The sequence below is a fragment of the Trachypithecus francoisi genome, unplaced genomic scaffold (assembly GCF_009764315.1).
Source record: "Trachypithecus francoisi isolate TF-2019V2 unplaced genomic scaffold, Tfra_2.0 Lachesis_group10, whole genome shotgun sequence".
NCBI lineage: Eukaryota > Metazoa > Chordata > Mammalia > Primates > Cercopithecidae > Trachypithecus > Trachypithecus francoisi.
This window is the reverse complement of record NW_022681455.1, coordinates 3,547,045-3,572,210: the sequence shown is the minus strand read 5'-3', so window position 1 is coordinate 3,572,210 and position 25,166 is coordinate 3,547,045. Positions and strand designations below refer to the sequence as shown.

General features: G+C 50.9%; 1 protein-coding gene across 2 annotated transcripts in view; it reads left to right on the top strand.

Annotated features, from left to right (window-relative positions):
* PXDC1 (PX domain containing 1) overlaps positions 1–23,207 on the top strand; it is a 28,553-nt gene extending 5,346 nt beyond the window's left edge. Inside the window, exons 2-5 of one of the 2 annotated variants that reach the window (XM_033216076.1) lie at positions 8,464–8,555; positions 9,405–9,522; positions 18,134–18,245; positions 22,082–23,207. In XM_033216076.1, the coding sequence (XP_033071967.1) occupies positions 8,464–8,555; positions 9,405–9,522; positions 18,134–18,245; positions 22,082–22,199 (440 nt within the window). In that variant the 3' untranslated portion in view covers positions 22,200–23,207. The remainder of the gene's footprint in view (positions 1–8,463; positions 8,556–9,404; positions 9,523–18,133; positions 18,246–22,081) is intronic. The other variant, XM_033216077.1, reaches the window with a different exon arrangement.
* Positions 23,208–25,166: the final 1,959 nt, after the last annotated feature.

Genomic DNA, 25,166 nt, shown 5'->3' with positions numbered 1-25,166 from the left:
TTAGTGACCGTGGCTAAAAAATGATCATGGGCCACACCCGTCCCGGGCAGCAGAGCAGGGTCACAGAGGCACCATCTCTGCCCCACCCAGTGGACCCTTGCAAGTGGGGTGCTGGGTGGGCCTGCCCTTTGCCTTCAACCACAGCTCCACCCATGCAGAATTCACCTGCGCCATTCTGCCCCACCCAGAGGGGCAGTTTCACTTCTCAGGGGACTTGGATCTTCTTTTCTGACTCACAGACCTATTTTTCACTCTCTTGACCTGACCGAGTCACCCTGTACCAGTGCTGCCCTGCCAGGACTCCCGTGGGGCCACCCACCTTCACGTAGCCTCCTCTTCCTCTTTCTTCCTACTGCTTTGCTTTTCTTTCCCAAGCCCAAACCCCACCGCCCACTCTGCTTCCCCCATCCTGCTGTACCTGGGATCCTCTTTTCCGTAAATGGCCACTAGGCTGTGTTTGGTTTGCTGCCCCCGACAGATCTCAGACTGAGCCCCTGGGCCCCAGGCGACACCTGAGATCACTTCCCAGCTGGAGACCGGACAGTTCCACAGACAGACCTGCTTCCAGGGCTACTGGCTTTCACGGGGCAGTTGGCACTGAAAAGCTGCAGCCTTCTCACAGGACAGGCCAGGGACTCAGCTCAGGAGCACCTTGATCTGAGCTCCCTGCTTGGTGGCGAGAGGAGCTGAGCGTACACCACGTGTGGTGACATTCTTCTGCAGACAGACACCTTTAGCCGTGCCCCCTCTTGCCCCGTCCCACAGGGAGTGGGGACATGAGACAGACCACATAGCTCTTTTACCAACTTACACCTGCAAGGGTTTCTTCCCATTTTTAGGAAACTTTGCTGATGTGCAACGTAGACTCAGCAGAAAACACATGGTGGATAGGGGATGCAGAGGGGGAGGGAAGAGCTTGCAGTTCAGACTTTGACAGGTGGCAGCTCTCAGTCTCATCATAGAAGATCAAGGCCCTGCCAGATTGCTGGATCACCCACCTGAGACACAGCTGGGTCATTGTAGGAGGGGTCAGCCACCTGGGACACTGCTCAATTACAGTGAGAAGGGTCAGGCTCAGGGATCCCCCCACCTGGGAACATGGCCAGGCCTTAATAGAAGAGGTCAGGCTCAGGCTGAAAGCACTGGCTTTAGACCCAGACAGGTGGGGTTAGGGGATTGGATGCTGGTTTTGCCACCTGCATGTCACTCCAGGCAAGTGGCTCGGTTCCTCAAGCCTTGAGTGCACTGTTGATGCTATAGCAGTAATAATATCTGCACGCAGGCTGGTTGTGAGTACCGAAAGCAGTAGTATCCGTAGAGTGCCCAGCACCAAGCCGGACACATACGGGCTGCTGGCTTTGGGACCCTCTGCTCTTTGCCCTGGCACTTGCCGTGTCCCCTTGATGACAGTGGTCTGCAGGAGAGTGCTGGAGGCTGGCTCCTGAGAGTAGCGGCCCGCTCATGTGCCCACCCTCTTCTGGGTGTGGCCCCCCATCCCCTCTGGGAGAATACCCCTGCCCTGGCTAAAGAGAGAGCCCACAAAGCGGAGGTCACCACCGAACTTCAGTGGGATCCCTACAGACTGGGCCTGTGGCCTTGCTGGTCCAGAAACTAGAATTGGTGCTGGGTGTGGGCCAAGCTTAGATTGCCTAAGAAAGATCCTGAGATCCAGGCTTGATCCTAAGAAAGAATTGCTGGCCGTGGTGGCTCATGCCTGTAATCCCAGCACTTTGGGAGGCCGAGGCGGGTAGATCACTTGAGGTCAGGAATTTGAGACCAGCCTGGCCAACATGGTGATACCCTGTTTCTACTAAAGATAGAAAAATTAGCCAGGCATGGTAGCGTGCATGCCTGTAGTCCCAGCTACTCAGGAGGCTGAGGCAGGAGAATCGCTTGAACCCTGGAAGCGGAGGTTGCAGTGAGCTGAGATCGCACCGCTGCACTCCAGCCTGGGCAACAAGAGCGAGACTTTATCTCAAAAAAGTAAAAATAAATAAATAAATAAATAAAAGTAAGAATTGCCAAGTGCACAGAGTTCTTGTGGCCAGAACCTCTGTGGGAAGCCGTTGCCTCCTTGCCCCTCGTGAGCAAACCCTTTCACAGGATTCGTGAGACCCTGCTTGTCCTTTTCTGGTCTCAGCTCTCCCCACCTCTGCCCTTCACCTTCCCCATCTCACTCCCTCTTTCCATAACCCCTTTCACCCTTACATCTGCTCACCCTTCACGTGGCCTCCTGCCCCTGCTGTGCATCCTCCTAGCACCCGGATTTGCCAGGTAGGGGACACTTTGTGGTCTGTGTTTGCCTCCTGTTGGCTCTCCTGGCTAGCATGACGTGCTGGGAGGCCGGGATCCCGTCTTGTTAGCCATGGGATCCCCAGCCTGGTGGAAGAGGAGCCGTGGGTGCTTTGGGAAGCTCGAACAAAGTGCTTCCTTCCTGCCTGAGTGGGCTGCCCCCGCCGGGTGCCTGTGATGCTGCAGGATGGACTGGCTGAGTGGATGGCTGTTGGAGAATGTTGAGTCTAAAATTTAGGAAGGGGATTTGGCTTTTGGTGGGGAGAATAATGAAAAGGCCTAGAGAAGGCAGGATTATGGGAAGAGCAGAGCAGAGCTCAGTAAGGTGAAGTCGAACACTTTTTTCCCATTCACTCTAGGAGTCACCTCGAAGGTACAGGAGGCAGCTGCTGCTGCAGAGAGAGGGAGGGAGGCTTCCCTCAGCCCCCAGCTTCGGTCCTCCGGGTGTTCTATTTTTCCTCAGCCACTTCCATCTCGTCCTCCTGCGTTCTCAGCTCAGCTTTTCACTCCTGCAAAGATGTAGAGGAGAGGTGACTGTGGACCCGCTGCTGGGCGCCCCTGGTGCATCGCAGGGTGGAGGTGCGCGGGGAGGCCTTCTGTCCTTGTGTCCACATAGCTGCAAGCTCGCTCTCCTTGTACAGTTACACCGTGTGACACTGCGCAGGTGGAAGCTCGTGAGTCTCCGATAGTGAAGAGCAGCCTCAGGTTCCCAGGCAGTTGGAACTTCCTTGGGATGCTTAGTTATGCCTCGAATAACCAGCTCGTCAGCTCTTAGCTTGCTGCTTCTTCAGTATTGACTGCCTATTTAGAAAACAGGTACTTAGGAAGTTTTAAAGGTTTTCCTAAAACATTTTAGTTTTAGTTTCCAAATGTGTATTTAATGTTTCCAAATTTGGAAACATTAGTTTCCAAAATGTGTATTCCACTCAACCTTTAAAGAATATGTGTCCCCTGTGCAGCACGCAAGATGAGGCTGCGTTCCCCCTTTCACCTCTGCATCTGTGTAGTGTGCTGATGGGCACATTTGTTAAATGGAAAGGAAACAATATAAATGTAATTTATGGTTTGACTCAGTTTGAAAGTTCCCTTTGCAGAGCATTTCCCCAGGGCTGTCTCTTGTGTGCGTGTGGGAACGTGTCCTCTGAGTGCTCAGAGAGACTTGTTCTTTGGGTAGTGGACGCTCTTTAGTGCTCGACCTCCCCGCGCACCCGAGCAGCATCCTGCCTTTAGTTTCAGAATTGCAGCAGCAGGAAGCTCTCCCGCCAGAGTCCGATGGCCAAGGTCCTCCCTGGAGGAAGCTGGGCCAGTTACCACAAGTGTTGAGCCCGAAGCCTCCACTTCCCAAAAAAGTGGGACTCTGGACCCAGGTTTCTGCAATTCGGAAGCCACGTTTGTTAATGTTGGCTCTCACTGTCAGATCTTTGTGCTGACTCCAGCGCGTTCCGTTCTGAATCCAAGAACAAATCAGGTGTTTGTGTTTGCACAAAGCAGCTAATCCCCAAATTGACAGATACAACGCTGTGTTTTCAACTTTCGAGGCCAAACTCCTTTAGGAAGAAAAGTGACGCTGGCAGCCACCTGCTGATACTTAGCCCCCACGTGTGTCCAGGTGGCCCACTTACTGTGTTACCAATTTTTTGGTTTCAAATTCTTGTTTGGCTACATCTGGATGAAATTCTGATGTCACAAATTGTGTAGGATGAAATTTTAAAAGTTGAGGTTGTATTCGTGATTCTTTGTTAGAAATTAGAATAGTTTCCCGGGCTGTGAGCTCTGAGGCTAACTTCCTTAAGCGTGCATTGCAGTGAAGGCCATCCTGGCTTTTCCGCAGAGTGCGCGTGCCCCCTGCTGGCCAGTCCTGAAAGAGCAGAATCAAGAGGCTCTGCTTCTTTTTAAGGCTCACTTGGAAGAACAGGCAACCCTCTTCACCCGCCTGCGGTATTCATCTGTGCGATCTCAGACAGTAAAGCTAAGTCGGACAGGAACCCCACAGAATTGTCATGCCATCAACAATATTTGGAATACAAAAACCAAAAGTTTCAGATGATCTTAAGTTATTGTATTAAGTGCAGTTTTGAAAACCAGTTTTCAAATTGTTGCTTATGGTAAACAGGTGACAACATTTGGAAAAGTTCCACTAGTCATTGGAAGCCAAAGCACTTGAGTAACAAAGGAAGAGTACAGCAGGTGGGGTGGAAAGAAGCGCAGATGCACACAATAGTTTGCTGTGGGGGAAGCAGTACTTCTTAAACGCATAGTTCGTCTCATCTGTCCCTGGAGAATAAGCCAGTGTCTTTCGACGTGGATTCTGCTCAGAGCTTTTTCTGTATACCTTTGAGTGTGTGTAATTTGGCATGCCGGCAGCAGGAGTTTGAGGTTTCCAGCTGTGAAACCGAGAAAGCTTAGTGAGTATGAAACAATCAAGAATTGCAAGATGAACGTTTCTTTCATTTCTGCACTGGACAGTTGTACAGTTTTTTTTTTTAAAGTATTTTCCTTCCACATTAAATACACTCATCCGTTTGGTGTATTTAAAACATTTTAAAAACAATGGAAGGGGAGTTGGGAAATGGGAGCCGTGGCGTTTTAAGAAGCCCAGGCTGTCTGTGGTCTCTTGCCGGTGCCACGTCTTGACTGGGGGCGGGGAGGCCTTTGCTGCTCAAGGCGCCCGGCTCTGCATTCTTGTTGCTGTGCTCTGGAGCTCTGGTGGCAGCAGCTGGAGCAGCGGCAGCCCAGCTGTGCTGCTGTCAATCGGGTGGGTTTCAGTAAGTGCAGCAGAATTCATCACTTCTTGAATCAGCTGCGGCCCCTCCTGGGGAAAGGACCAGTGATTGTTGTCATTCAGGTGAACTGTCTCCATGGAGAAAGGACCACAGTGTCCTGAGAAAGGTGATCCACATTGCCAGCTTGGTTGCCACCAGGAGCTGGATGGGGAATTAAATAATGGATGTGCCCCTAACTAAAAGCCTAGAGCTTAAAAAATAAGCAGCCGTTATTTCTGTGCTTGTAGGGAGGGATTCCAGCTCTTCACTTTCCCCATCTAAATGTTATCAGGCTCCTTTTGTTTGGTTGTTAAGCATGTTTACACACCCAAGGAACACAACTTGACTTCCATTCAGAAACATAGAAATAGGTGAAGGGAAGCAATGTGGTTCTGCACATTTCCACACATAAAATCAAACCAGCGTGGCTCAGCAGTTTTAGTGCCACTTGGCCCTCGAGACTCTCCTTCGAGGCTGGTGACCGAGGAGCCTGCTGTTGGTGGGTTCTGCCTGGGGTCAGGCTGAAGACTGAGACTGGGGGCTGTCCCAGGGCAGCTGGAGCACACACAGAAGACTGACGAACACCCGTCCACTTCTGTCTTGTCTGGTGCAAGTGTATTCTGCCAGCACAGCCAACGAACATTGCATCCCTTGCGTGGGCCAGGCACTGTGGTGGTTGCTGGTCACAGGGAGATGAGCCCGAGGTACCTCCTGCCCTATGGCTCCCACTAGTCTCTGGGGAGACTCCCAGGTGAAGGCACAGTCATTGCAGAGGAGCAAGAGGCTGTAGAGGGTGGGATGGACCTTCTGAGCCCACGGCAGGACCCAGTCCCGTCGTCACAGAGCAGGAGGCTTTTGCCTAAGTGGGCTTTGCCCCATCGTGAGCCTGGAGGTGGAGGAGGCTGTTGGGCAGCGAGGGCTGGTTCCTCGGGATTTCCTTGAGGGTGTGTTTCACAGGGCACAGAGCTGCTGAGGTAGGTGGGCTGGGATCAGGTCAGGAAGGGTCTGCATGCCCAACTGAAATCCTGACATCATTTCCAGAGGCCTGACCAGGTACACTTGCCTTTCTGTAGTTCAGTCTGGAAGATGGGTCATAAAGAAGATAGCGTAGGCTGATAAAATACTGGACCCAAAGTTAAGTTTGAATATCAAATAAACAGCAAATATGTTTTTAGTGTAAGGCTGTCCCTGCTATTGCATTATCCATTGTTTATCTGAAATTCATATTGAATTAGGCATCATGTGTCTTATTTGCTAAGTTTGGCCATACTAAAAGGAGATCAGTGTACCACAAAATATATTTATCTCCCTAATGTTACCCTTGGAGGTTATCAACGCAACCAAGAGCTGCACATGAATTAAATCAAAGATGTAGCCAAAGATATGTCAGCAAAGCACAGATACAAGCATTAGAAACCTCTGTAGTACCTGTAAATTGTTGGATCATGCTTGCTGTCCTATAAATGGGTATACATATGCTGGATACATGACTATGCAAGAAACCAACCTTGTAAATTGAATACAACTACTGTGTCCTTCATTTGATCAACCGAAAACTAGTATTGTAGCTGTAATAAAAGTTGAAATATAACAGTAGTCTTACTTGTCTTAGAATAAAGAAGCACTTTGTGGAAATGAGTTATATAATTGTCTTCTCTTTAAAAACAACTTTTTAAGAATTTTGACCTGGCTGTCTTTTCCTTGGTACACTTCCCTTAGCAAGCAGGGGATCAAAGCATTTTGGTTGAAAGAGTGGTGCACATATACTTCTTGTAGTATATAAATATTTGAAATTCTACGTAAATTGCGGTATATAAATATTTGAAATTCTGTGCAAGGAATTCAGGGCTTGGGGTGGAGGCTTCCAGAGAGTCTGGGACTTTTGCTGTTTTCTCTTTTTCTTCTCCACTCTGCTTGCCCGGGCGTGTGGGGAGCTGGGGTGAGGCTGGGGAAGACGGCAGAGGGTCGTCCAGTCCCTTCCTTTGGGCATAGGCACAGGCCACATGAACAGAGGCCCCAGGGTTTCCAGTGGCTGAGTCACAGGCCACGGACCTGCCCCTCTTGGACCCTCGTGCCCTGCACAACTGGCCGCCTGGGCCAGTGTGGCTGAGGTCAGTGGAGGGAGCAGGATCAGACAGCCCCACTGCCAAGCAGGGATTCCAGGTGAGCCAGGCGAAGAGGCACCTGGCACATGCTTGAGGAAGTGAGGAGAAGGTTCCTGGTCTCCACTGACCCCCACTGACCCCAGTTACGGGGATGCCCCTGCGGTGCCCACTCTTTCAGAAGTGCCTTTGACCTATGTCTGGGGAGCCCTGGTGGGAGTTTCCATGGACTCTATGCTCTGGGACCTCTTAATTTCAGTTAGGAAGTTTGAGAAATTATTTTTATCTCTTTTATAGACCTATTCAACGAATTGCTTGAAAACTGAACAGGCTTTTCCCCGTAAAACAAAATCAGACCAGAACTTCTGAAAAACCTAGTCTCCATGACCAGTTAATACTAGGTTGGTGCAAAAGTAATTGCAGTAATCACAGTTTTTGCCATTAATAGTTCTGGGACTTAAGCCTTTGTGGTTTAATCACCGCTCACAGGCACATTTGCATCAGCCTCAGTCACACAAGTGTGGGGGAGATGCCAGTGTCCTTGGGCACCTACTTCCCCATCCTGCCAAGCTGAGGGATAGAACCTGTGATGGGAAGACTTCTGCTCTGCGCTTCTCATGGGGAGATAGAAAAGCACCCGCGTCTTCATGCCTCGAGCTATGTATTTTAAAAATAAAATATTGTACTGCTTAACGGCCACTCGGGCATGTGGCGACCGTGAGAAGCACAGAGGCTCAGATTCCTGGAAAGTGGCATGAGTCATGTCCACTTTGGTTTTCTCCAGGCAGAGATCTGACTTTTTTCCTTGTGAACGTGGCATGTAAATAACTGGTCTAAACAGGGGCTCCGTTTCCAGGGGTCTGCGATCTGAGCAGCTGGGGCCAGCAGAGTGAGTCCTTCCCTGCGTCACTAGGGGTGGGCCGGTTCTGGGCCAGCACCCCTGGCTGTACCCACCATGCAGTGGGGCCTGATTCGCCCTGGGCTGAGCTCTGGCTGTGACTGGGGTGATTATGGAGTTTGCCAGGCTGCCCCACTTGGAGGGATCTTACACCTCCCATCCCCTTTTCAGATTGACAGTACCGACTCCAGCACAGACTTAATGGATCACTGGGTAGGTGAAACATTGGATGAGGCTTAGAGCAGGACTTCCAGGATGGGGCTATAGGTGCATAAGGCTGAATGAATGTTCCCAACGTCTCATTACAGAGGACGACCCTGGCGGTTCGTGGGCACCTGTTGTGTATTGAATTGGGAAGATATTTCCTGGTGTGCTTTTCTGACTTTGAGCATTTCTGTCTCAATTCTAGGACTGGTTGCCATAAAGGAAGCCCACGACATAGAGACCAGGCTTAACGAGGTGGAGAAGCTGCTGAAGACGATCATAAGCATGCCCTGTAAAGTGAGTGCGGCCAGGACCCGGGCTGGGCAGGGAGCTGGCGCCTCCCAAATGGGAAAGGCATCCATCCCTCCAGAGAGTTGACTTGCTTGCTCCATCTCACTTAGCCGTTTTGTTCCCTCCCTGGAAGTAGCAGGCGATAGGGATGCGGGTGGAGGTGTGCAGGTGTCATCAGGAGAAAGAAGGCTTTTGTGGGCTCCAGTGGCCCCAGTATTTCCTCCCTGGGGAAAGAGTGAAAATGAGGGGTGCAGGGAGGCATGAGTAGGCGGGCGTGGGGCCTCTCTGGCTGCAGGGGGCTTTGCTTTCTGCCTCTGCTCAGAATCCCCTGTCTTGCTCAGGGGATTTTAGAACAGACATGTGGAAACCAAGCGGAATGTTGGTGTCAGCACAGTGAGGCACATGGCGCGGATTTGACCATCAGCTCCCTTTCCACGTAAGCCTGTGGGCTTTGTCATGAGTGGTGGTTAAAAACCTGGACTTGAGCGCCAGGCAGACCTCTTTAGCTCCTGGCAGCTTCCGTTTCTTTCTGGCAAATGGGGAGAATGGTCACAGCCTACAGTTGACTATAGACGGAGGGAGGCGTGAGTGAAACTGGCACATCGGAGCCATAATTCCCTCCACTGCTGAGGTCGCTGAGGCCTTGCCTTCCAGCTGCCTGGGTCATGAGCACATGAGGGCTGTGCAGTGATGGCAGCCCCGCCCCTGCGGCCAGCCATGGGAGCATCTGGACATTGCCTGGGCGTTTGCATCACACGGGCCACCTCTGGACAAGCAGGACCTCTCTCTCGGTAGACAGACAGGGTCAGCCTATGGAGGTTGTTCATGTTTAGTAATCCCTGTATTTTCCCCCAGTATTCTAGATCAGAAGTTGTGCTCACCTTCTTCGAAAGATCTCCTCTGGATCAGGTGTTAAAAAATGATAATGTACATAAAATTCAACCCAGCTTTCAAAGTCCAGTCAAAATATCAGGTAAGAGCCACAAGGGAGGTGTGGGGGGAGGGGCTGCTGTTGAGGCTGAGGCTTCAGAGAAACCCTCAGTTGGCTGTCTCTGCGGCTGGGCCACGCTTTTCCAGAAAGACAATGGGGAGAAATGGGAACGCACAGGGAGAGCGGCTGTTGCCTGATTCCCCCCAAGCAGGATGTTTCCTCCTTTGGTTTCTACTCCTGCTGCGTCCTCAGGGGTTTGTGTGGCATGTAAATTGGAACTCACTTCGGAAACGGTATAACGATGAACAAACACATTGATGATAGAGTTTGAAGCAAACTACTGGAATCCACCGTTCAGCCTGCTGAAGCGAGACAGCCCGTGTCACGTGGCATTGAATTTGGTTCTTGCTTTTAGGGGCAGCCATAACCAAAGGGACGCACAGGCTTTAGGTCTCCTTAGTGTGGATGTGGGATTGTGGCTCCTGGCGCAGGAAGGAAGGAAGGGGAATCTGGGACCTCTTGGCCAGTCCAAGTTTGGTGACTTACTAAGATCTGGGTTGCAGGTGTCATGAGAACACTAGATTTGTTTTTTGCAGCACTATTTTGGCAAAGGCTGCTGAGGAGGATTTTTGTAGGGATAAGAGCTCTGTCCTGGGAGTCTCTAGGACTGGATTTTCCCAAGCAAGTGGCAGTCACCTTGTGACATAAGAGGTGACAGTTGCGTGTGGTCTTGCCATGGTTTGCCTGGTGGACAGGGAGGGAAGGGGGGACTCATGAGAGGAGACATGGCTCAGCCCAAGGAGAGCACCTCCATGACATTGTGGTCTGCAGGAAGGAGAGCAGGGGGCCTTTGTCTATCATTCCGTTTCTGAATGGTGGAGGAAGCAGGGGAGAAGGAGGGATGGAGGACTCAGAAGGATTTCAAGGGAGAAGAGTGGATGAGAGGGGGTCTGAGCCCAGAGCTGACTCAGAAGGAATTGGGGACACCAGAGGACAGTGGGGATGGGTGATGGATGCTGTTGGCTGTGAATGTGACCTTGCTGATTACTGACCACAGCACAGGTGGGATTCTGAATTGTGTGTTTGGGAGAACTGGGTGCGGTGGGCAGGTTCTGGAACCTGGAGTGGAAGATGGGTTTGTAGATATTAATAGGATCGTGTGTGTGCAGGGTGGTGGCATGCCTGACCCTGTCTGTGGCTGCTGCTTTGTTTTGTTTTTTACTTTTCTGTTTGTTTTTACTGACACATAATTATTGTACATATTTATAGGGTAAAGTGTGACGTTTCGATACATGTGTATATTGTGTAAAAATCAAGTCGAGAGTATTTAGCATTTCCATTATCTCAAACATTCATCTTTTCTTTGTGGTGAGAACATGCAAAATCCTCTCTTCTAGCTATTTTGAAATACACAAAGCAGCACTGTTAACCCTAGTCACCCTACTGTACAGTAGTAGCACAGCAGAGCTTATTCCTCCCACAGTCACTTTGTGCTCACTGACCAGTGAGCCCCTCCCTCCTCTGGTAACCACTGTTCTACTTCCTGCTTCTATGATCTCCCCTTCTCTAGATTCCACATATGGGTGAGATCTTGTGACGTTTGTCTTTCTGTGCCTAGCTTATTTCACTTAATATAATGCCTACAGGCTGGTTCATGCTGCCACAAATGAGATCAAGGAGCAACATAGTCCTAGTGCCTTGCCTTGTGGGAGGTGCTGGCCCCCAAGTAAGAGGGACAGATTGGAGCTCCCTGGAGCCACCTCTGATGCAGAAGCTCCTGAGGCACAGTGCCTGGCACGTGCTACAGCCCGCCCTGGCCTCCTGTTTCTATTAGTGATGTGGATGAACACGTGGCCCACGTGTACCCTAAGGGACGAGCATAGTGAGACGAAAGGTAACAGGGAGAAACGTAGAGTCTCATGTTGCAGTTGAAAGTATGTTTTGTTTGCCTTTTTGCAAGGGCTGAGGACAGGTTTCAGCCACTGCTGTTTGTGGTCTTCCTTGTGTGATGGGGGTGCAGTGTCCAGGTCTAGGAAGGCAGGGGTCCTGGCCTCTTTTTGCAAGTCAAGACTGTCCCTGGGATGCAGCAAGACGAATTATTGCATCCAGAGAAGAGTGTCTGGTGGACCAGGGTCAAAAGAGTGGGAGGAAATGTGGAAGGGCAGCTAGGAGGCAGGGGATGCCACCCTCAGATGTTGGCAGGCCGCCACAGGAAGGGGTCACGTGAGGGCTGGCACTGGGCCTGTAGGTAGAAGTAACTGTGGATGACTTTGGCTCAGCACAGAATACGTTCTAACATCTGGGGCTGCCTAACCATGGAGTCTGCACCAGCCTGTGGCTAACAGTCTCAGTGCAAAGTCTGGGGATCCGGAGGTGTTGCTGCAGGAGGTGGCAGGTGGCTCGGCCTCTTGCAGCCTTGCAGACCCGAGGGTCGCAAGTGCTCTGCTTGTTTCCTCCTCTTCCTTTGCTCTGCCGGTCACCAAGTCTGATGTTCTCTCTCTGAACCCCCCAGACCCTCCGATCTCTGTTCCCGGTCTAGCCAGCCCCTCACTGTGTCTGAGGGAGCTTCTTAATCTAGAGCTGCTTAACCTGCCAGTGGTGAGGCAATACGTCCACCCACACCGTGGCAGATACCTCCCTTCAGGAATGCTTTTTAATGAAATTACTATTGACAATAAATAGCCCCAACATCCCTTTGAGAAAATGGCTCACACATAGGCACATCATGTTCTCAGTCTTGGTCCCATATTTGGCATGTTTCTGGATCTGTGGGTCCCCAGGCTGAGGCACGGGGTCCAGAGAGCCCTGGCATCACCTGAGACTGTCCACATGGCTTTCTCTCACGCCTCCCCCTTTCTCCAGTGCATGAACCCGAGGACTGAACCAGTCATCCCAAAGCTCTGACCTCTAAGGCTCATTAACTGTCTTTTTGTCTTGTCTTTTTTTTTTTTTTTTTTTGAGACAGAGTCTTGTTCTGTCACCCAGGCTGGAGTGGGCTCACTGCAAGCTCTGCCTCCCGGGTTTACGCCATTCTCCTGCCTCAGCCTCCCGAGTAGCTGGGACTACAGGCGCCGCCACCTCACCCGGCTAGTTTTTTGTATTTTTAGTAGAAACGGGGTTTCACCGTGTTAGCCAGGATGGTCTTGATCTCCCGACCTTGTGATCTGCCTGCCTCAGCCTCCTGAAGTGCTGGGATTACAAACGTGAGCCACTGCGCCTGGCCCATTAACTGTCTTAAAAGCTCACTCTCACAATCAAGCCCAAGTTCTTGGTCATTCTGGGCATTCAGAGCCCATGCTAGCGTTTTGATTGTGTCACCTCCACTCCAGAGCCTCAGCCTCCTGCGGGTGGACCGGCCAGCTGTTGCATGAACTGTGGCCCTGCAGGGTCCTTCGTGCAAACCTGCCTGTCCACTCCTGTCCTGGTTAATTTCATTCATTCCCAGCCACGAGCCCACATCCACCTTCCTCCTCCATTTCTTATGCCACTGACATACGTGTAGGGAGGCGGTGCCACGGGGGACAGGCACTGACCGTCTCTGCTCTCTTGATGTAGGCTGAGGATGGGGACCTGCAGGCGCCAAGTGCCTTGTCTTTTCTAGGACAGTTTAGTTGTTAGGAGCTCCACTAGGTGGCGCCTGGTGCTAGCAGTCGTGGCGACGGTTTCCACATCCTGGGCCACCTGAGGACAGTCAGGAGGGACTGCAGCCCTTGACAATACTTCCAACCAGTGCAGCCTTAATCATTCTTTGTCCCAATGCTTATCAAATGTAAGAAAGCAGGAATCTAGAGCGTTCTGCCCCGTGGCTGCAGCTCTGCAACATAAAAGGAAATGCAAACCTCAGCTTCGATCTGGCAACGTGGGCTCGTCAATCTCAGCCACAAAAATCTGACCATTCAGGTTTAGGAGGCCTGGAAATGAATCACAATTTTATTTTTCATTAATCTGGCTTCTGGCCAATCTCAACCTTAGTTTTACTATGTAGGGGTAACCCAGTTAGCCAGTTAATAAAGGGGCACTGCTTTGGGTTTTGTTCCGTTGCTCGAGTGCATTGGAAATACAGTGGGAGAGAGGTGAAAGGGAGGAAGGCTATAGTGTGAATGTTTTCACGGCTGAGACTGTGTGTCTGCTGAGAAAAGGAATAGAGTTATTGAAGTAAGGGGTTGCGACAGGTTTGTGGGGCTATGAAAACATAGCTACATCTAAAAAACAGAAAAATTGCCATCAGGCAAACAGATACACTGGTAATTGGTGCAAAGAAGATCCATTGACTGACAGATGCAAAGATTCAGGAGTGAAACTTTGAGGAGAAACAGGATTTGCATAGCCTCGAGGCATCCTCCCTCAATTATTAACTACAAAGGGAAAGGTGGTAACTTCACTGTGGAAACAGCTGGTAGAAGCCTCCTCACCAGGCACTCGCAGCAGCCTCCCCAGCAGCAGGACCTGTCGGCATCACCCCCACCCCCGTATGCCACTCCAGGTCTCAAGATTCCTGCCAAAAATGCATCACCTCGATCAAATCACTCTGAAACTGCCAACAAACCCAGATCGAGGGACATTTGCTAAAATAGCTCAGTCCTCTCTTAAAGTGTTATGGTCATGAGAGACAAGGAAAGATGGAGGAACCATCAGTGGTCATAGAAGATCAAGACAGAGCAACACATTGCAACAAGGGATCCTGGATTGGGGCCCGCATGGAAAAGAGGAACATTGGTGGAAAAACTGTTGAAATTCGAGTGAAGGAGGTCTTTCGTTTAGTTAACAGTATTGTGCCAATGTCAGTTTCCATGGAAGAGCAGGGCTGTTTTCATTTGGAAAAATACGAGTGTAAAAAAGTTGCTTGAAAGTGAACTATTTCATGGAATCACTCATGTATGTGATTAAAATGGCTACATTGGTCAAAGATTCTTGCTGTAGATACTAAGCTGACTTCTAAGACATTCACATTGTATGTTTGAAGTGCGGCTCAGATGCTACAATTTTTCTGGAATTACACTTTCTTCCATTCTTTTTTATTTATATCATAATGGATGTGAGGACATCACTAACGATGATCATAATAGCTGTGAGGAAATGTGGACCTCAGCCTTGATATGGCTACTTGGACTCATCAGTTTCAGCCACAAAATCTGATTATTTAGGTTTAGGGGGCCTGGAAATAGAACACCGTTTCTCATTAATCTGGCTTCTGTATAACGTCAACCTTATTTTTACTATATAAGGGTAGCCCAGTTAGCCAGTTAATAAAAGGGGACTGAATGATCATGATAGACCACTCAGGACTCTACCAAGCCCTCAGCATTTGCTAGATTCTTTACATACATCATCTCAGTTAGTCTGCATAATGGCCTTTGGAGCGGATACCTTTATTTCCATTGTACAGATAAAGAAACTGAGCAAGAAGTCACCTGCTCTCCAGGCGTAAGTAGCAGAGCCTTCCCCAGCTGCACCGTCCGCTTGCTTTCCTACCTGCTCATGCCTCCTGAGGAGCCAGCATTCCACACTGCAGACACGCCATACTTGCTAGTGCTCTGGTCGAAGGCACATGGCCAGTTACCAGTGGACTTTGTTACAAGTCAGGCTCCCTGGTCCCGTAGCAATGAATCTCAATGAAGCCTTTTGCTTGAAGGAACAAATTTATGGTCTACACCATCCTCTCGTGAAAACTGACCCAGGAGGTCAACTCCCATTTAAATATCTGCCGTCTGTGGTTGAAATGGGCACAGACTACAGGCTTAGCAAGTTGATCTCCTTAAACCAGTGGTCCCTACAATTAGAGGCTTGCTAGAGCTAAACGCTTTTTCTTCTTTTTTTAAACTGTGGACCTGTTCTCATTTGTACAGCTTTTCTTAGGACTGTTTTGTTAAAGTGACCAAATAAATAAAAATGTAAACTGTTACAGAATCTGTGTTCCTTTTTCAACTAGAGCAGGCATAGAAAAACTGTGTACATTTCCCTAGGTTTTAAGACAATTTGCTTTTCAATAAACCATCCCTTTCTGAACCCGAGTTGGGAATAAATGTTCCAAAGGTTGCTGCGCACCTGCCGGCTGTGTAGCCTGGCTTACCCCAAGGTTTTTCGAGGTTCTGGGGCTGAGAGCAGAGGCGGGATCCAGGAGGAAGTCAGAGCTTCTCAGGGACCGTCTTCAGTGAAATGCAAGAGTCTAAGCGAAGTCCCTCCCTGGGCCGGGCCTGAGACAGGAAGGTCCATGCAGGAGACACCAGACATACCTCAGCGTTCTCCAGGGCCCAGCCAGCCTTGCAAATAATTAAACCGCATGTATGTGCACGAGGCTCCTTGTCACAGGCAATTAAGGAATGACTTCTTAAAAATTTATTTTTCGGGAGACTGGTAAAGACTCCCATTTTATAGAGCTCCAAATTTCACATTTAGGAAAGATTAGGCGTGTGAAATACCTCTTCAGAATCTTATTCAGAAGTGATTTGCAGCAGTGACATTTGTTTTAACTCGTAGGCCACCACCCAACCAAATTCCCTTTGCAAAAGGGGTGGGAGAAAGGGGAGGGGCTGTCAGCTGGCTGTATGGAGGTTGCTCTGAGGTTTTATGTGCTTCCCATGAAAGACAGATTTGGGTCAGAGTTAGTAAAAACAATAAAGGGAGTGGTTCTGTGCTGCCACCCATTTTAGATAGAGAGGCGAGGGACTCTTAGTTTATCTTGTTAGGATGTAGTGGTTTTGACAGTCTGCCTGTTCAGTGAGGCTTTGGTAAGCATCTTCTTTTGTCCCTTTGGCACCTGGAAGTGTGGCTGGTCCCAGAGTTTGAGCACTGATTCCTCTTTGCTTCATCGAGCTCCTGCAGCCCTACCAGTGGCACAGGGAGGAGGGCAGGGAAGAGCTGAGGACTGATGTGTCCATGAAACACCAGTGGCCCCTTCTCCAGAAAGGCAGGCAGAATTTTAGCAATGACTTGATGAATCTGACGGATGAATCGACGTTTTGATCCTGGGGGGGTGAGAAGGAAATGTGTTTTTCTTTCCTCATTTTTGTGTCATTTCCCTAATTCTCTTCATTTGGAAAACAGTTCAAAGAACTGAGAACCAAATACCTAGAAAGATTAAACAGAAAGTGACTATTTCAGTCACACAAAAAAAGCAAATCCATAGGCAGGAATAAACCAGTCTAAATTGTGGTAAGTTGTAAGAAAAAATAAAGGAAAACAGTCCCCCAAGCAACTAAGGCATCCGATGGGGAGTGAGCGATTTTCCTGTTGGGTGTGGCGTGCCGGGGGAGAGGGAGGGCTGTTTGGAGCTGTGCCCCCAATGGGAATAAGATAATCCTTTGGATTTGAGAAGGCACCAGGAATTTGGAGTATATTTTAGGCATGGCTTTTATGATGGGGTACATAGAGGTTCTGATTCAAAAGAACAGATGAAGGTGGTCCTGGTCTTAGAACTGAGGTTCGGAGATGAGCAGTCTCACGGGCAGCTGGGGGACTTTAGTGCCAAGAACTGGCTGTGGCTACCAGGTCTCATCTGCCGAGCGAGGGGACGGAAACGCGGTCCCTCAGAAAATACAAACGAATGCTGCAGCAGAGAGTCCACCACTCTTGCTTTTTATGCCTAGATGGACCAGATGGCATGATGCGATCCAGGAGTTCATGGGATTTCAGAGTGAGAAGAATCCTCAGAGATTAATACAACTTTGAAATTTTCCATTGGAGGAAACTGAGTCCCAAGGCCGTGGAGCTCATTGTCCTGGCTCCTCATCCTCCATTCCAGCTCCTCCAGCCGAGGATGAGCGCAGACTCCCACCCTCTCTAGCTCACGCCATGCAGCCAGTGTGGACGTAGGAAGTCATTTTTCTTTGTTGGCTTTTCTAAATTACCCAAATCTGTGCTTACTTGGAAAAAAAAAATCATTTACATAAATCATTACATTTATATGCAGCAAAACAGTGAAAGTCACCCTTTGATTTAAAATGCACACGGAGAAGTAACTCAGGAATGGGCAACCAATACTGTATATTCTCACTTAGAAGTGGGAGCTAAGCTATGAGGATGCCAAGGCATGGGAATGGTATCATGGAGTTGGGGGACATGGGGTGAGGGATAAAAGATGGATCCACCACATCTCAGAAATCACCACTAAAGAACTTATCCATGTAGCCAAGACCCACCTGTACCCCCAAAACTATTGAAATAAAAATAAAATAAAATGCAGACTGATTTCACGCAATCAGAACAACAACCCAGGCCGTCAATATTGTTACTCCTGTCTCAGCCACAGTGAGAGCTCAGCAAGGCGAGGTACCCTGGGCAGAGCCACGCGTCACTGTGCCATGGGTCTGCTCTCACGTGCAGACTCACAGATTTGAGCCCCGTACTCCTTCTTTGTACTCTAGCTTTAAGCCCACAGCGAAGGGCATATGGAGAGAGTGCTCGGGCAGCCAGAGCATCTTTGTATAGGGAGAGACACGCAGCAGGCCTGGCTTCTGTGGGGGTTGACCTCTTCCCTGACTTTGTGGGGCAGAGCTCTGAATGGGTCTTGGGTGCACAGCGTTCTCTCACAGTGTGGAAGCGAGGCACGGGCGACAGGTGGAGGAGAAAGTAGGGAAATGGGGGTAAACCCCAAACTCCAAAACCTCAAGCACCGAACCCTCCTGAGGACTCACCTTGTTGCTTTGATTTTCAGAAATCATGAGGTCCAATGGATTTTGTTTAGCAAATACCGAAACAATAGTTATTGACCACAGTATACCAAATGGAAGAGACCAGCACCTGGGCATGGACCCAGCAGAGCATTTGTAAGTACGCTGATTGGAATATTGTTTCATAGACTATCCTGAGCCGTTTGTCTGGTGGGATGGGGGCTCACTGTTCTTATGGAAGGAAGTGGGTACCCAGAGCCACCCAAATGTCTTGCCTGCATTTGGACACTGATTTTAAAAGTTTACCTTTCCTAGAGTCTGGTGAGATCTTGATTAGTAAATCTGTGGAGGATGGAGTTGCTGGCTCTAAGGGGCATTTAGGAGACATTGCAGGGCTAGGGGCCTGGTTTGTGTGGCCCCTAAAGGGTGTGATGCTGTCTCCAGGGCCAGGAGGGCCACATGCCTCATACTCAATGGTCCTGATTCCCTGGGATGGGGACATGTTTGCCTCATGGCCGCCTGGCCCTGTGCTGAAGGTGTAGGATGTGTCTGATTACTGAGGCTGGACAGCCAAAGCTACCACTGTCTTCTCCGCTCTTTCTGTCTGTGGTTTGACTGTAACACATGCTGCAGAGAGCCCGACATTGGGGGCACTGTGGGGCACAGCACCTTAGCCTTGGCTCTTCTCCAGGCATCTTCATGGTGAATTACAGGGACACCAGGGTCCCCAGACAGCTTAGCCTCTGTTTCCTGACATAGCCAAATCCAGGCTACTTCTTGGCTGTATGAGCTCAGAAAGTTATTTAAACTTTCCTGACTTCTCTTACCTTCGCGGGACCATTCTGCCGTCTCACCATGGGCTGTGTTGAAGACCACAGATGATGAGTGTAAAACATCCCACTTGAGAGCCCTACAGAGGCAGCTCTGGCTGCAGAGTCTCCCTGTGGGCCCAGGAATGACGTAGCCTGGGGATGGCCCAGGTCTTGCCCCACCCATTTGCTAGCCCTCCACAGCAGCAGATTGAAACTAGAACTAGGCGGGCCACATGTGCTGAGACCCACATCCGGGCCTGTGGACTACAGGGCTGTGACCCTAACATCAACCTGGGCTCCACCGGTGGCCTGGGCCTCCTCTGTTGAATCCCTGCTCCATGACTGAGCATGGCGGGGGGTGGGGGGGTCCCTGTCAGGCTTGTGGGACTGGCTCCTGCTGACAGACTCCCACCTTTACCAGTGTGTCTCTCAGGTAGACGGTGCAAGAATCCTTCCCAGTGGAGGGGTCATGAACTGCTGGTGGCAGAGGCTGTCCCGGTGGGGCCAGGGCCGCAGCTTTCCTGACCTGCTTTGCCCCTTTGTGTCCCTTGCCCTGACCCCACTGTACATAGCTCATTCACTCATTCCCTGTGGGTCCCCATGCCAACAGGCTGGCACCATGGAGGTACAAGGCTGGAGTGTAATCATGGATGAAAGAAAGAGGCCCTTTAGCTTGGCAGGGGTAGTTACTGGCCAGGCACTGTCTTGGGGGAGAAGACAGATGGAGACCCTTTCTCATTACCAGTTGTGCAGGCCCTGAGTCTGCAGTGTTTCCAAGGGGACCCCTTTCTATCTCCAAGAGGCCCTCGGCACCCCGGAATGAGGCCAGATTTAGGAGGCAGGTTCAACTGTGAGCGGGCTGGAGCTGAGGAGAAACACACGAGAGAAGAAAGCCGGGCCAGGGGTGTGGCTCTTGGTGGCAGCCCAGGGCTGTGTGTGGACAGGAATGACAGGTCTTGAATAGGTGGCCACCTGCTCCGGGATGCCCTGCTTCACAGGGAGAGAGGACCGAGAAAATCTCCACGATCCCAGGAGAGCCTAACAAAGAAACGCCCGGGGCTCAGGGGAGCGTTGGGAGGGAGTTCTGACTCGGGCTTGCCGGGCCTCTGTGGATGCTCAATCTCGGGCAGTGCATTGGAGTTGGTGATGGTCCAGCTCCGGTGTCTTGCAGGGACGGTCTATTACTCTACGGCCTCGGTTGTCGCGTGGGGAGTTGACAGCAACCGAGGGCGCAGAGATTCCTTTTGTGGAACTGGAGGCTTCACCTCCCTGCGCGGCCGTCCTCCCTGGCACCTGAGGCTGACCATCTGGGCCGAGTGTGAGCTCAGTGCTGCCGGGCCCATGGCAGGGCCCCCACAGCAGAGTCTTGGCAGGCTGCCCCCAGTCTGGCCCCAGGGGCAAGTGGGCACCAGTGCCGGGGCCCAGAGACCCCCCAGCACTCAGGAAATGGTTGTATCTGATAGAGATGGGGCCAGTGGGGACTTCTGGGACTCTGCAGGTGACAGTCTCAGCTGGTGAAACCAGGGATCACCTGGTTTCTGGGAGGTCATCCAGGGCTGAGGCACTGGGCGGTTCTGTGGGGACCTCAGGGAGTCTCAGCCCCGTGACTCTCTTTTCCCTGAGCATCCCAGTCCCCCTCCTTCCTCATGTCCTCAGGGTCATCCTGTGATCTGGACGGGGAGGACGGGCAGGTGGTGGGACACTGTTTGAGGTGGTGCTGTGGCTCTGCCCCCCGCCTAGCTTGAGCCTTTCAGCACACCCAAGGCTCCCCGTTGGGTTTCCATCCAGCCCTGGCCTGGGGAAGACATTCCATTCCCTGGGATGAAGTTGGAGAGCTGCTCTGCCTCCGTGAGCCCCCGTAGCTTTCCCACCCACAGCTCGGGCTCTTCGTGCCATGGCCTCTGTTCCAGCCTGGTGTTGCCAGGACCGTGAGCATAGGGAAGCTGAGGCGGGGGCTGACAACACACTCCAGGCCTGGCCATGGAGTGAGAGGGGAGGCCTCCTCTGCAGCCTCAGCCTTTCTTATCCACACGCCTGAAAGCTGTCTTCACAGCCCCGTCCCTTGAGGTCAGCGGGATACGCGCAACGTACTGGGTTTGGGGGAACATGTGCTCACCCTGCCTTGTGTTGTGTGTCCAGCCAGGGGCCTGGACTGTGCGGTAATCTTGGCCATGGCAAAGCTTTGCAGATATGGCTGAGTTCCCACAGTTGTCCACTGGCCAGGGCCGCCTTCAGGCACTAGGGGTGGCACAGGAGGCAGCCCTGAGGTGACTCCCAGGAGGGCGGGGCAGCCGCTTGCCTCTGTCCACACTCTCAGGCAGCCTGCTGGGTTTGGGCTGATTCATAGGTTGAGGGAGATCCCACAAGCAGCACAGCTCCGTCCCCCTTCCTGGGGAGAATGTCCTTCTTGTGCTTTTCTCTTTGTTATGCGTTTTTAAAGACTTGGAGTCTCTTTTTGTAATGTAGGAGGTCATGCCTGGGCTGCAGAGGGAGTAGAAACAGTTCCAGCGTGTAGGGAGTCAGTATCGCGGGCTTTCCGTCCCCTTATGCTTGGGGTTTGTATTCTTCCCTTGGTTCTCCACACCCCATGTAAGTCCCCCACATTCGGATGCTTCTCATCTGCCAGAACCCGAATGAAATGTGTTCCCGCATGCAGCTTCCCCACTAGAAGGTAACTCTCCCTGTGACCTCCACGCGCCTCCGGCTCTTCTCCAGCCTTCTGTTCCCTCCGCAGCGTCCTGTGCGTCCATGTGCCATCTCGGCTGTGGTCAGGCTGGGAGCCCGTGACCACTCCTCTCTGAGCTGTCCCCAGGGCCCAGCACGAGGCAGGCACCTCTTCCCTGAGGACGGACCCTGCCTGCCTTGTTCACTGCTGATCCTACAGCCTGACGCGGTGCTGGGCACAGAACAAGAGGTGCAAATCAGCACTCCATGAATGAAGGAATGGATGAAGGCCTCACTAAGGATTGTCTAAGCAAATACAGACAGCAGTCTCCAAGGCAGTGGAAACCAGAAGCCCTGGCAGTCTCAGAGTAGGAGCCAGCTCACCAGTTAATTTGTAGCCGTGGTTTTTTGCACACTTACTAGTGGGCATTGAAAGCCGTGCTCACGGGCCTGGCGCGTGTTTGGTGTTGATCCCAACAATGAGCCAGCCCTCACTTCTGTTTTCTCTAATTTCAGATTTGAGAATGGCAGTGAGTTTCCCTCAGAGTTGGAGGATGGGGATGACCCAGCAGCCTACGTCACCAACCTGTCGTATTACCACCTGGTGCCCTTCGAGACAGACATTTTGGACTGAACCTCTCTATCAGGCCTCCCCCACCTCAGCTGTTCACTGCCAGCTCTGATGCTGTCCGCTGTGCTGGCCCCCATGGTCACAGCTGCTGCCCCAACCCTGGACCTCCCAGATGTCCCGGGCCCCACTGACGCCAGGAGGCCTGGGTGTCCTGCAAGTGGAGCAGCAGGGGCTCCTAGTGGGCCAGGCTGACCGCAGAATCTCCAGCAAGCTGAGGTCCTGGCCGGAGGCCACAGGGCCTGCGTTCTGAGGGTCTTCACTCACCGCTTGGTGCCCACAGGGCTGCACACTGCTGGGGCAGGGACAGTTCCTGCAGGGCTTGCTCTCACTGTTACTGCTTCCTGGGAGGTGCATCCCTCTTGGTCAAGTGGCCTAGCGCCCCCCGGCCACCCTGACTCCCCACCGTTCCCTCCCGCGGCAAACGCACAAAACGTCTTGAGGGAGATTTTGGCAAGTCGCCCATTCCAGATACCACAGGCAGGGGATGTTTAGTAATCCAGGATTTCTCTGAGAACTGGGATGTGTGGCTTTTTTTTTTTTTTTTTTTTGCTTTTTATCTTTTCTCTGGAAACTGGCTTTGGGTCAACCCCAGGAGTGTTTGCAGAAGGCCCAGCACAGTGTGGGTGTCAGCCACAGGGTGGGGAAGGCATTGCTGACCAGATGCCCGTGTGAGCTTGGGCTGAGCGCTGGTGGTTCTTCCCAGAGGAAAGGAATTTCTTCCCGGCCTGCCAGGTCTCTGGGCCTTCAGCGCAGGTCCTGGTGCTGCAGCCACACCTCCCCGGAGTGCTTGTTGACGGAGCTGCCATAATGAACTTGAAAGGACGGGACTCGAGAGGGAAGCGGGGGCTCCCCAGCCCGCAGGAGAGGATCCCTGTTCTTCAGGCTTCTCTGCTCACTGTCTGCTAACGACCGACATTTGCTAATGTAAATAATAGTAAATTATTGAGAATTCTAATTCTTTTACACAGTCTGTTTTTAATCTATTTTAATTAAATAAAATCTATGACTCTACTTTGGTCTGTCCAAGATGTTTGTGTATAAAGGCATGGTTCTTTTTGTCCCCTGCCTTGGGACAGGGTGGAAACCAAATACTGACTCCTCGGGCCTGGCCCCTCCCCCTCTTCCTGTCACATTCCGTGAGTGAGAAAGTGTGTTATGTTCTTACCCCAGGGAAACGATCTGCCCAGATTGAAAAATGGACACACAGCTTGTTTTATTTTGGAGGGAGAAGGGGGTTGACTTGGGGTTTTTTTCTTTTCCTCCGTTTTTCTCTTTGGCAGCCACAGGAAATCTCTTTGATGGCCCAGCTGCAAAGCACATGGACTTCCCTTTGGTTTTGCAGTTCCCTCTGCCTTCCAGCTGTGTTGTTTAAACCATCTTGATTTCAAATAGGCTAGTCGGTGGCTCACTCTGAGGCTGACCATTTGCCTTTTTTTTCTTGACGCATCAAATTTGGATCTGTGCAAGGATGAGGCTTCCTGTTTGGTAGCTAAGGTTAGAATTGATCAGCATGTTCAGTCAATGCCATCTGACTTTCAAGGATTGATTCACGGGCTCGTCTCATCTGTTTCACAGACCTGCTTCTCCCCAGCCATTTGGTCACTGATGCAGCTTTGGCCACCTCTTTGCTCAGGCTTTGTTCCTCTGTCAAGACTCCAGTTTGGCTCCCCAACCCCATCCCCTGCTCAGCCTTCACTGAAGAAGTTTTACCGTTCCCAGTCCATGCGCAATGAGGTCAGCTGTCACTGCTGAGTTTAGCTGGTGGTTTTGCCTGCAAGTATGGGCTCAGTATGGCCAGATCTCCTAGTTTTTCAGTAAAAGTTAGAAATCTGACTCTTCTTTGTGAAATATCCCAATTTTGAGGCATTGGCAAAAAATAAATAAATACATAAAAATAAACAAAAATAGATTAGAAAGTTGACCAAGTGAAAGAATTGTGAATTTTCAGCCTCTAAACTGTCATTCCAGGAAATCGATACCAGAGCAGTTGAGGGTCATGTGTGAATTTTCACTCTTGCCCGCACATTCCTCTGGGGACCGGCGTCTCTCCTAATTCACTCTCAGGCCCTTTGTGCTGCTCTGGCAACTAAGAGAGCCTTGGCTGCAGTGGCTTGGACACCGCCCTTAGTCACTGACAATTGTGTGAAGGCTGCTGTCATCAACTCCACTCACTACTTGAGACTCCTGTGAAGCGGTGGGCAATGCAAACAAATTCCTGTTGCCACCTAAGTTTCCCATCTGAAAGCGCTTTCGGCATACACTGTTTATGGGCTGAGGAATCATCCCTTCTTCGTCTGTTTTGTAATAAATGCTCGTTTTCATGTATGAGGCCTGCCTAAAGTGAAAAATGCACAATGTAAACATTGCCTAGGCCCGCTTGTGATGATTCGTCCAGAACTGACACTCTCCAGCACTTGCCTCATTGTGGGGAGGCACACGAGCATAAGCTACCTGGTAACGGAGCTGGCTGTGGGCTCATTCGTAAGCATACAATTCTCATGGCTGTAACATTTATTAATAGAAGTACACTCGGGGGTGTTGGCCGCCAAACTGCCCTGAGAAATGTGTCCTAACCTTCACTAGTTTCTCCTGTTGGGGATAGAACACATTCTTGGCTTTCATTTTAGAAGCATTCTGTCAAATGATAAGCCTTTTTACTGCAACTAAAATTTCTGTCCCATGTCCTCTGTGCCTTCTGCAGACCAGTATTCTCTTCTAGGCCTAAGGACTTAAAATGCAGACTGTATTATTTTTCAGGATGGCAAGGCCAACAGATGAGGAGGCGGCTGCCATTGAAAAGATAGTTTGCTATATAGGCAGATCCCAAGTCGAGGGGGCACATATGCCCTGGGGAACCATGTGAGAAGCACCAGGGTGGGTCAGGAGGCAGAAGGAGCAGGGGAAGGCATAGCAAGAGTCTTTACTGTGGTTTCTGTGGGGAGGAGATAGGGAGGCAGACTAAGCAGTCTT